The sequence below is a fragment of the Narcine bancroftii genome, chromosome 2 (genome assembly GCF_036971445.1).
Source record: "Narcine bancroftii isolate sNarBan1 chromosome 2, sNarBan1.hap1, whole genome shotgun sequence".
Classification (NCBI taxonomy): domain Eukaryota; kingdom Metazoa; phylum Chordata; class Chondrichthyes; order Torpediniformes; family Narcinidae; genus Narcine; species Narcine bancroftii.
Genome location: NC_091470.1, coordinates 20,921,353 through 20,933,376, shown reverse-complemented (window position 1 = coordinate 20,933,376; position 12,024 = coordinate 20,921,353). Strand labels below are relative to the sequence as shown.

General features: G+C 39.5%; 1 protein-coding gene across 6 annotated transcripts in view; it reads right to left on the bottom strand.

Moving 5' to 3' along the window:
- The window catches only part of lin52 (lin-52 DREAM MuvB core complex component), a 122,572-nt gene that overhangs the window by 61,155 nt on the left and 49,393 nt on the right, over positions 1-12,024 (bottom strand). Inside the window, exon 6 of one of the 6 annotated variants that reach the window (XM_069916080.1) lies at positions 9,702-9,720. The exons of the other annotated variants lie outside the window; for them this stretch is intronic. Coding sequence (XP_069772181.1) covers positions 9,719-9,720 — 2 coding nt within the window. The 3' untranslated portion in view covers positions 9,702-9,718. Of the gene's footprint in view, positions 1-9,701; positions 9,721-12,024 lie in introns of those variants that run through there. 6 annotated transcript variants of the gene reach the window in all.

Here is a 12,024-nt window from a genome sequence, read left to right as displayed (position 1 = left end):
GCTTCAGTTGCTTCGGTTGAGATCGAAGTTTTGAGTCTTGTTTGTTTTGTGTCTAAGTTTTTCTGTGGGCTCGTTGGAAGTGTAGCTTAGACTTTGATTACGTATATTATATTTAGGCTGGGGAATTTATTAGTTTTACACTGTTATAGAGATTTGCATAGTAACCAGTGGGCATTGTTATAAAAGGGGGGGGGCGGTATTTTTGAATTAAAGTTTGAAGGTGAATTTTTTATTAATAAAGTAATTGTTCATCTTTACCCCTGTGTGATATGCCTTCTTTGAGGTTGCTGGTTTGATCTTGTAACAGTCTGTACTCTGGATTTTGGGATGTGAAATTTTGATGTTAATATAAATATTGAAAAAGAGAGGTGTTAGTCATGTGGTCAACTGACTTTGCTAATATGAATTTTATTTTATTTTAAAAAAAGACCTATTTTAAAATAAAACTGAATGGATATGAAAATAAAGAGTAGGAATACTGAGAAGCTGAAATGTATCAATTGAATGGGAGAAGTGGTGTACATGCACCAACACAGAGTAGACCAGATAAATTATTAATTTCTGTGAGGTATATTCCACATAATTCCATTGAGAAGGAAAACTTATGACATGCAAAAGCTGTTCCTTTTTACTTGGACAGAAGAGAATTAATTTCTGAGAAAACTGTAATTTTTCAGTCATATACTATGAAAAAATAGATTATAATCATGCCCGCAATTTAAGATTGGTTCTGAAATGATTTGCATGATGGGACAAACTCAGTTGCTTGTGCACACAACATCTAAAAAAGCAGATTTTTAATGCTGCTGTACAATTGGTATCAAATGAACCTGCCTCAGAGAATCAATTTCAGATTCCCTGCCTGGGATTCAAAGCCTCACTGTCTTTCCTCTATGGATGTGGGAGTTCCCTCACACTGCCCTATATCGACATGCAATAGCTTGAGCCAAGGACATAATAACAGCATCTCCTTGTGAAATAGTCTGGAGACCATCATCTTTTGTACTCACATTTCCGACCAACTCTGAAGGAGTAAAAACAAAAAATACTGGAAACATTCAGCTGGTCAGAAAGAGAAGCAGTCAACTTTTCCAGATCAAAGATGCAGTTAATGGGCACATGTACATACCCTCACTATGGTATGTCAAAGAGTCTTTCAGTCCCACTGGGACCCCCCACCCAACTCTTTTTCCAGCACATTAACAAATCCAGAAGATTAGTTAAACAGGACTTCCCTTCATAAATTCATGCTGACTCAGCACATTCCTATGATTGTTTTCAAAATATTTAGATGCTACCATTTTCCCTGCAAATGACTTTAGGCTACTAGGTCAAAAGTTCCCCAATCTCTTTCCCCTTTCTTTCTTAAATGTTGTGCGCACATTTGAGGCCTTCCAATACACAGGATTAATTCCAGAATACATGAAGATGACAGCATTTCTGACTGCAAGGAAGATTCAGAAATAGAAAGCAACAATGTGACAATTGGTATAACATATTTCTCTTTGTTCACCACAGACAATATCACTAACTAGAAATCTGTTCTTAATAGATGTTAAAACACATTAGAATCCTTTACCAAGTAGGATACGAGAGGAAGAACATCTTTCCCACAGGGATAAAGGGGGATTCACAAAAGGAGTGGATGCTGAGAAGTGCAGTTATGTTGGATGGCTGATGGCAGAAGGCTTGCTCGCGGATATACTTCATGAGGAGTTTGAGATTTAGTATGTCATTAAAGACATGCAAATTTCTACAGGTATACAGTGGGGAGAATTCTGACTGGTTGCATCACCACCAGGACAGGAAAAGACAAGAGAGTTGTGAAATCGGCCAATGTCATTATTGGTATCACTCATCAAGAACATCCCTGAGAGGTGATCTCTTAAGAAAGCAGCCTATATCCTCAAGAACCCTCACCACCCAGGCCATCCCTTCTTCACATTGCTATCATCAGGAAAAAGGTAGAGGAGCCAGAAGACGAAGACACAATGGCAGAAAAACAGCTTCTTCCCCTCTGCTCCCCATCAGATTTCTGAAAGGGCAATGAACTACAGACACTACCTCACTTTCTCTTCTTTTTGCACCAATTTATTTATTTTTTTAATATGTAATTTGTAGCAATATTTGTACCTGTAATGCTGCCACAAAACAACGAATTTCGTGATATGTTCATGACAACAAATTTTGATTCTGATAGAACGTTGTTGTTGATTTGTACATACCGTCAGCCACACAAAATAATCTGGCCCACTGCTAGCTGGGCAGAAGCAGGCAATAGAGGGAAAGATCAGTGTCAGGAAGAGGAAGACATTGCCTATGGCAGATATAGAGGAGAGAACAAGTTCAATTTTATTGGAGGGAGTTAGCAAAATTCCTAACTTTCAACTGTATCATCTCAAGAATTCAAGGAGTTCCTGTTGTTTCCAATAGAAAAAAAAACAATAGTTAATTTCAGTCCAAATTTGATGGAAAAACATGACACACATCATAATTATGATTCCTTGCTTGGGCACAGCAGGCATAATTTCTCTCAAACATGGGAGGATTAATGGGATGCTACGCTACATGTGTGGCACCAATGGAAATTCGCATATCATCAATTAAACATTTTAATCAACAGAAAATTAAACAGCTACTAAGCCCCTTGTCATCAAGCCAGCTGTTATTTTACATCATACAGACTGCTCATCCGATCATTAGAAGGAATGATGCTAACATTGGATTTAATAATAAACACTCAAATGTACTTAATCTGTGTAAATTGAAGGCTTGATGAGCATAACATCAACAAGATGCTGAATCAGCATTTAAGCACTCATCTAATAATGGTTAAATACACCCACATACTCAATTGTTCCCCTAAATTAACAGAATATTCAGTTCCAAATGCAAATCTAACAGTACAGGCTTTACAATCTAAGAATGTTGATTTTTGTTGGGTTTTTTTAATTATCAAAAAATAAATTACTACTTTCAGTAGATTGGATTTTTTGTTACTTAATGAATAACCCTGAACCTGAATCAGATCCAAGCACCGACTTGTGCATTAGCTTGATGCATAAGGACATAAGACACAAACTTGGAGTCAAACAATGTCCGAATCTCCAAGGAAAATACAGAATGGAAGGCAACAGTGAAGCCAGTACCCCATATTTTCATGTACAATAACAGTGAGGGGGCAAGTTAATCAGCTCAATCATATTTCGATCATGTATTACAGTGCTTTCATTTTCTCCCATTCAGTGGCACTATGGTGTACATGGTTTGTATGTTAATTGGTGCATTTGGGGCAGCACGGGCTTAAGGGCCTGATATCATTTTGTATGTCTACATTTTTTAATTTAAAAAAAAAAATTTTTTTTAAAGCACCAATCTGAAAGCATTATTATATAGTCCTCAACATGAAAGAGAGAACTTCAGGATTTGTCCAACAAACACACTTCTCTTAATGAGTACTTGATCCCATCTACTCTAAGATAAGAATTTGGAGACCACAGGCCTGCAGTTAAAGAGAAGGAAAACTGATGCACACATAATCTCACATTTTTAATACAGGTGTCTAACCTTTTATCTGGAATTCCAAAAACCAGCGCTTTTTTTGGTAGATAACATTACACATAAGTAACTTTAATTTCCCATAATAAATTCTCTGTTTTCAGAAGGAGAACCCCCCCCCCACTCCACCCCAGTCCCATTCATCCCTGTGGATGCCCTCTCTTACCTTCAGTGGAAAGGTGACTCTTCGCCCACGGCGGGAGAGAGGTAGGAGCAAGAGCAATGCTGCCTTCCTTACCCATAATTCCCCCATGCAGCTGGAACTGCTCTGGCATTCAGCCTGGCCTAGGCCACAAAATAGTCTGGTGGTAGGAGGAGGGGGGGGCAAGGATGGACAGAAGGGGCTAAGAGCAAGGCATTTGCTTAAAAGGACCGAAATCAAAATGATTCCAAAATACAAAAGATTCTGAGCAACAGCAGGTGTCCACTCCCAACAATCCCAGATAAAAGGTTAGGCACCTGTATCTGAAAAAGCATTGAGATCAAATGCAAATGTGAAATAATGATAATGTGATAATAACAAATTTGTCCGTCTTTCCTAAACCTACTTCACTCAAAGAGTTTAATAAACAGAAGGACCTTAATTTCTCAATTTTTTTTTCAGTTTGAGGATGGTTTTTGGTTATTGTTGATTGACAAAAATTCAATTATTTCCACAAAGCCAATTATTTTATTGGAAAGGATAGGTCTGGATCTCAGATGGTGTTAGAAAGGATCTAGCAAGTGTGATTTTTGTTCTTTCTGGCAAAGGTATGCTTGGTAGGTGGGAGGCCTTCGAAAGTGCAAAGCTTGTGTGTTCCTGACATAATTATAAGGCTTTTTCAGGTGCATTCTATGCTAAGAATTCTCCTAAAGAAGCAGAAGCGACCCTTTAAATTGCCGTTAAAGAGCAACGCTGGCCACCTGAAAGACACAGCTGCACAGGATGCGGCTCCGAGCACACTCCGGCTCCTGCCCAGTGTCAGCTGTGATCAGCAGCCTGACCCTTTAACATCTGCTTTCAGCCAGCTGCATTCAGGTGGCTGAGGAAGACACTGAGCGGAGTTGATTATCCCCCTTGGAGGAGGGTGACGTAGCTCGCCTCAAGAGCGCCTCCTGCACATTCAGGTGGCCTCAAAACAGCCGCATATTGCCTAAACATGCGGCTTTACATGCGGGGCAATTGGCCACCTGAAAGTGCCTATAGGTAAGACTAACAGGAGCATCAGTTTTTGAGAGATACTTAGGCCCTAGTTAAGGTGGTAATGCATAGCATCTATAGGCAGCAAAAAACAAAAGGGGTATTTGAGGAGTAGTAGAAGAAATCATTTAAGAAGGAATTTAGAGGGCTTAAAAAGCATGAGATGGTTCTGACAGACAAGATGACAGAAAATCCTGAAGGCTTCCATAGGTATGAAACAAACAGTGTTGCTGCTGGTACGACCCATGGAGAGTAGGGAGTGTAGTTTCAGCATTCCCCTGTGGGGTCCAACCACCCAATCTGACTGCTGTCAGCTCGGTACAGGTTTCAAACAGTCTTCTAAAGGAGGCAATAGTGGTTTATTTTAAAATCCAGCGACCACAGGGTCTGGCCCAAGATGGCAGCGACTATGATCGACAGCACTCACGAGGGGTGTGAAGGACTGGTTCAGAGCCCCAGAAAATGGGGAGACCACCACCCACCCTCCCCCATTTAAGAAGGAGAACCAGAGGAGACAACCCACGGGACAGTTACCTTGGTGGTGGACTGAAGAACACATAGGAGGTGGGCAGTTGCTGTTGCTGACCCAAGGCAGGGTACCCACGCAGATGTGGGCTGCTGGAGACTGGCTGAAAGGGTGTCAGGTATCAGAACCAGGATGCGAGAGGCCACTGAGGCTTCCTGATTGTGTCAGAGGTATCTGGAGCTTCAATTACTGATGGTTCAGACTTGAGGCTGTGAAACCTGTAGGAGTGCTGGAGGTGAAGCCATGGACATTTAGTGAACCAGCATGGTCATCTATGCTTGCAGTCATACAAGATGGGGGAGACCTTAAATCACTAGTTTTCAAACTGCCCCCAAACTCACATTCCACCTTAAGCATTCCTATGCCATAAGTGCTCTGTGATTAACAAGGGATTACTTAAGGTAGTATGTGAGTAGAAAAAAAATTGAAAATCACTGTTTTAATTGTACCTAATTGACTCATTATGTGCATGGTTTCATAACTCCAAAGGAAATGGGCCAATGACAATTTTTCTCAATTGTTATTTCAGTAACAATTGGGTTTAGAGCAGTGATTCTCAACCTTCCCTTCCCACTCACATCCCACCTTAAGCAATCCCTTACTAATCACAGAGTACTTACAACATAGGGATTGCTTGAGGTGGAATGTGAGTTTAGGGGGACAGTTTGAAAACCACTGCCTTAAATGTTCAGAAACTGCAGGGGCCCTAGAATATCCAGGTCACTGTCAGCTGATGAGCCTGATGTCATTTGTGGGTAGGTTACTGGAAGATATCCTTGTACTTGAATAGGCAGCAACTGAATAGTGATAGTGAACATGGCTTTAAGCGTGGTAGTCATGCTTTAGAAAACAAAGAAAGGGGAACAAAGAATAAAGAAAGGGAAAATCATTAAGCTTACTCAGGAGAAAGCACACAAGAAACTGTAGCTATAACTGGTCAATAAACCCCAGCATGCAGTGTGTGAGTCAGGGTCAATGAGCACAGAAACAGGCCCTTCAGTCCAAAGAGTCCATGCTAACCATCAAACTCTCATCTCATTTTATTCTCCCCACATTCTCACCAATATCCCTGTCCTGCAAATTAAGTGTAATTTACAGTGGCCATGTTTTTAGACTGTGGAAGGAAAACCACAAATCTAATGGACTTTTTCTTTTTGAGGTTAGAACCAGTACTCTAGATAAAGGAGATTTGGATTTTCAGGCCTTCATTAAGGCCCCATATAAGAAGTTGTAGGCCGGAAGGGCCATCGTTTGGATTTAGGGTCAGTTATACCATTTCTTGAGTATGCATAAGAACACAATTAATGCAAACAGATGTTCACCATGTAGACCCCAAGGTCTGTATCACTATTCTGTAAGATCATAACAGAGCTGGCATGGAGACCAAAATTATGCACATTACTCCAAAGGAGGTCTAAACATGAAAATGTTCAAATTCCACTGAGTGCTATGGGATGATGAATGATTTGTTTGAAAGCAAGATATCCAATCCCAATAATTTATTCTGCCCAAAATACAACTGGATTTCTAGAAGTTCATTGCCTATTTACCATTCAAATAAAACAGTGCAATTCAGTTATTGAACTCTTATCTAGAGGTCTGAACCATTTGGACATAAGAAAATGCAGGGTACATTCTGACTCTCTTCCCTGCTTCACATGAAACTTGGAGATGGAATCAGCTGCAAAGAAGCATCTATTCATTTCTAGCTGCCTTTAACCCAAGGAGGCTGTTAAGAGCCACCAAACTGTAGGCCTAAACCACATGAAATAAGAGTATACAGTTACTGTACAGGTGCAATGTTTGAATCTGTAATTTTCAATTTTGAATCAGTTCCCACGCTTGTGATATGCTGGATGTTACTCTTTCGCGATGCTGGGTGACGGCAGGATTGCGCAAGAGTATCGTACAGAATACTCTCTTGCAATGCTGAATCAACCACGCTCGAACCAGAAGTTGATGGCATTCTACTTCCAGCCGGCGTTTCAGTTCCTAAGTACGAGTTGTTTGTAAATTGGACATTTTTAACCTGGAGACTGTCCATTTAGGCCTTTTCAGGTCATGAGCCTGTGCCACCCAATTACACCCAAATGACCTCCAACCCATATACATTTTTGAAGGGTGGGAGGAATCCAGAGCACCCGGAAGAAACCCACACAGACATGGGGACACGTATAAACTCCTTACAGACAGCGCTAAATTTGAATCCCAGTCGCTGGCATTGCGCTAACAGTGCCACCCACCGTGATCCCAGACCCAACTTCAAAAAACCTCCTCAGTTCAGGGAAAATTGGGACGAACAACAAATATTGGTTGTCAGTGCCATTTACAACCTGTTGCCCATGTATCATGTGAAATAGGAGAAGACAGGGCAAAGATAACACACAAAATAAAAACAAAGCTGCCTTGATACATTTGTGATGCAATAGAACTTCTCATTATGTGAAAAAGCGATTGAAATCTAAAGTAGAATCACAAGGTATACAGTGGGTCACAGATACAGTTTCAAATTTTCTACCAGTATATAACAGGTTAAGTAGTGATGCGGACAATGGCAGCACCCATTATGTAGGTAAAATGCCATTTTGCTATGTTACAGAGCGTAATCTTTACTTAATGGATTTAAAGGCCATCCTCTCTGGGCTGATCCCACAGGGTGTGCACAGCGTGGAAGAAAGACAGTCCCTTCCTCTCCCTTGCCACCTGTATCTGATGTTTGTGTTCAGGATTCAATTACAGCATTATTGATACCTCACAAGGATATTTAAAATGCAGACGTGGAGCCTGATTTCCCATGAGCCTGCTCATCTTTATTTCAATGCCAGCATCCCAAGGTGAATTCCTAAGGCGTCCATATTAATAGGTCTTCAGTCTGGATTCATTCATTAAACACTCTGCAAGGTTTATGATGCTATGATTATTAGCCGACGAGTCCTTGAATCTCAATTTACTTATGCAAATACAAGTTTTCTCCTTGTATTGCTTGGAAAAAAAACTACAGACGGATCCCGTAAACTCACAAGCTGTAAAGGAACGAAAAGGCTTAATTTATTTCCCTTGCAACCTGACCCATTAAATAAACAGCTACTATTTATTAGCTATGGTTTTGATTTTATTTTTCTACTTGCATTAGAATATAAAATCTTTTTGCTGTCAGGGTGATCCTGAGAATTCCAAATAGTCTAAAGATTACAATGTCCAATTATTGTCATTACAAGGCGAATAGTATTTTAAAAACATACAAAGAACAAATTTACAAGAAAGATTGCACATTTTAATTAAGTAGTTCAAATAATTTACAGATAAATTACTGGGCTCTTCAGATCCAGTTGCAAGCCATAATCTAATAAAGAAGGTTAGATGATTACTAGAATAATGCCTACCTGGAAATTATTAGAACTAACATTGAAGCAGCTATTCAGTTCAACAAATCTGTGCTGCTGCTCCAATGCAACAATGTTAATATAAAGTTAAAGACCCAACTGAGGTTACAGAACTGATGCCTACTCTCTTATCTCACAGTGAAGTTCAGTAACATCAATTTTTTTTATTTGGTACTTGTGACTCTTGATGAACTTCATGCCATTTATATACAAGAATGGGATGTGGGGTTGAGGGCAGTATACAAACATGCTGGAAAGACTCAGCAGGTCACACAGCATTCATAGGAAGTAAAGGGAAACCAACATTTTGAGCTTGGACCCTTCGTCAGGTAGGAATATTCAGCCATGATGGGTTTTCACGACCTCTACAAAATTAGAGCTGAAGAAAGATAATTACTAGGAAATTAAATGAAAGTGCAAATGTCACGCAGACACGACGGGGCTGGTTGGAAAATGTTGGGCCGAACAGGATGTGAATGTCACTGTGCTCATCTAAACATCTCCACTTTGAAATGAAATTAATATGTTTAAAGACCCTCATTACCACAATAGCAGTGGCATATTATTACGTTCGCAGGGAGAAGCACTTTACTATCAGAAACACTTGAGAGTCAATCAAATGAGAGATGAAGTGCTACATCAGCTGAGAGGCTCTCACCCATATCATTCCGACTGCATTTGGACATTTGATTCCTCATAAAATTCAACGGTGGAGCACCAACTCTCTGCAGTTTCCTGGGAAATCTGATGATCAAATTGTAGGTGGTGCAGATTAAATCTTACTATTCACATCAATAAATTACCAGAACGTTTACATTGAGGGGTTCAAGTCATTTACAGATAAACTACTGGGTACTTCTAATAAAGATGATTGCCAGAAAATAATCATGTTTTTTTAAAAAAAGTCCATCCACTGGACCATAAGAATGATCCCTTGAGTCTCCTGCTCCCCCCCCTCCCCACACCCCCTCCCAACACCCAATGATGCAATTTACTGGGATCGTTGTCTGAAGAGGGTGCGCAAAATCATTGAGGACTCCTTCCACCCTGCTCACAGCATTTTTCAGTTGCTCCTGTCAGGGAAGAGATACAGGAGGATCAGAGCCAGCACCCCCAGGCTGAGGAATAAGCTTCTTCCCACAAGCAGGAAGAATGGTGAACAACCAAAGGAACAGCTCACACTAACCATCTAAGACTCTCATATTCATGAAGCTAAAAACTATTTATTTATTTATTTGAATAGATGAATACTTGTCCTGCATATGTATTGTTATCTGTGTGTTTTGTCTGGTCGTGTGCTGGCGTTTTACACCAAGGACTAGAGAACACTGTTTTGTCGGGTTGAATCATGCAATCAAATGATAATAAACTTGATTTGAACAGCAATGGTTCTGAGGGAGATGTTCAAATTTCTAGTAATTCACTTTATTTTAAATGAGTTGAACAGAAACTCTTGTGTATTTAAATATTTGTAATTGCTTCCTGCTGCTTAGATGTTAATTTTGTTTATGAAAATCATTTACTGGTAATCTTCTAGTAATAATATTTTTGTTTTATATGATTATTTTGTTTCCTTTTAACATTTGTGAATGTCAGAGACATTCTTAGAACTTGAAAGTTATTTGAAAGCCAATTATAGTGAAATGTAACTTTTTAAAAAAAAATATGAACACCTTGATTTAAAGAGAACCTTCCTAATCAGAAAACAGCTTGGGATTAAAATTTGACCTTGAGCAAAGCTTTTTATTAGTCTCAAAAATATATTTTACATGCCTCAACGAAAGCAGCATGCATTCAAACAGATCCCCAAATGTGCTATTCATAAATCATGCAACTGGCTAGATCAGAGAGCTGCACAAATAACATATAACAGTGTTTCTTCATTATACTGAACAAAATGATGCCAGCCAAATGTAATTTCAGCTCTGAGGCTTTGCCCATCTGGACACAAACTAAAATTCACTAATGGGCAGGTGACCTTGGCTTATCCACATTCATGATTAATTTAAGATGGAACTGCTGTTATCCCTTAAATAAAGTCAAAGGGACAACTGATCAGAGTTGAGCTAATTCACAGCAACTTTTAAAAAAAATTTTCACATCTGACAATAGAATGCAGATTTTTTTTTTCTCTAACCTATTTGACATGATTGTGCAATAATGTAGGAATTGAAAAAACATTAAAATCTCTGCTATTGTAGCTGACCTGTATCCTGCACAAGCCTTGGCTCCATCGTCCTTTGGTACTAGGTCCAGCAATGATCAATTATTCTCAGACTTTAAATTAACAATTAAATTAGTATTTAGGTTTCTGAGGCAAAGGTTTCCAAATCTAACACCTCTACCTCTAACGGAAGGCCACAGTCCTTTACCCCATTAAGAGTAGTACTTGAATTGGGTTCATCACTTGAAACCTGTTATTTTTTTTCCTTTTTGTTTCATAATTTATTGTCATGAACATAGGTCATGAAATTTATTGTTTTGCAACAGAATTACAGTGCAAATATTGCCAAGATAAATAAATTAGTGCAAAGAACAGAAAGCGCCTACGATTTATTGTCCATTCAGAAATCTGATGGGAGGGGAAGAAGCTGTTTATGGATGTTTATTTTCAATGGTAGCAGTGAGAAGAGAGCATGGCCTGGGTGGTGAGGGTCCTTGAGTATAGAGGCTGCCTCTTGTAGATGTCCTTGATGCAATGAAAGCTGATGCCCATGATGGCCCTGGCCAAGATCACAACTCTTGGTAGCATTTTCCTGTCTGTGCACTGGCACTTCTTATGCTACAGTTGCAGAAATTTGTAAGAGCCTTTGGTTGGCATATCAAATCTCCTTAAACTTCTCACAAAACATAGCTGTGGGTGAGTCTCCTTGATTGCATCAACATGGAATACCCAGGAAAGATCTTCAGAGGTGCTGACACCCAGGAATTTGAAGTGTGCATGAGTCTTAAAAATCTTTAAGGAGCTCTCCTTTAGCTGAAGGTGTTCGTAATTCTATGGGTACAGGTCCCTCACAACAGATTATCCTTCAAAAACAGCATCAGACACCAGGCCTTCATGACAGAGTTGATAATAGAAATGGTCTTTACATTCCCCATTATAGAGACCTAATTTGCCATCATGGAACCACCCAATACACTCACAAATTAGTATCTTCAGTCTAAATTGATCTATGATACATTAAATGTCGTATGCCAGGATGTTTATATTCGTCTAAATGAAAGGGGCTCCTCGGAGGAGCAGGATCTAATGGCTCCACCTCCATCAACTATCAACAGATATTGAGATGTTAATCTTCAGATTAAAAAGTAAACATTAAATCCAATTCTGATAAGGGTTCTTTGACCCACAACATTATCAGTTTCCCTTCCCACCC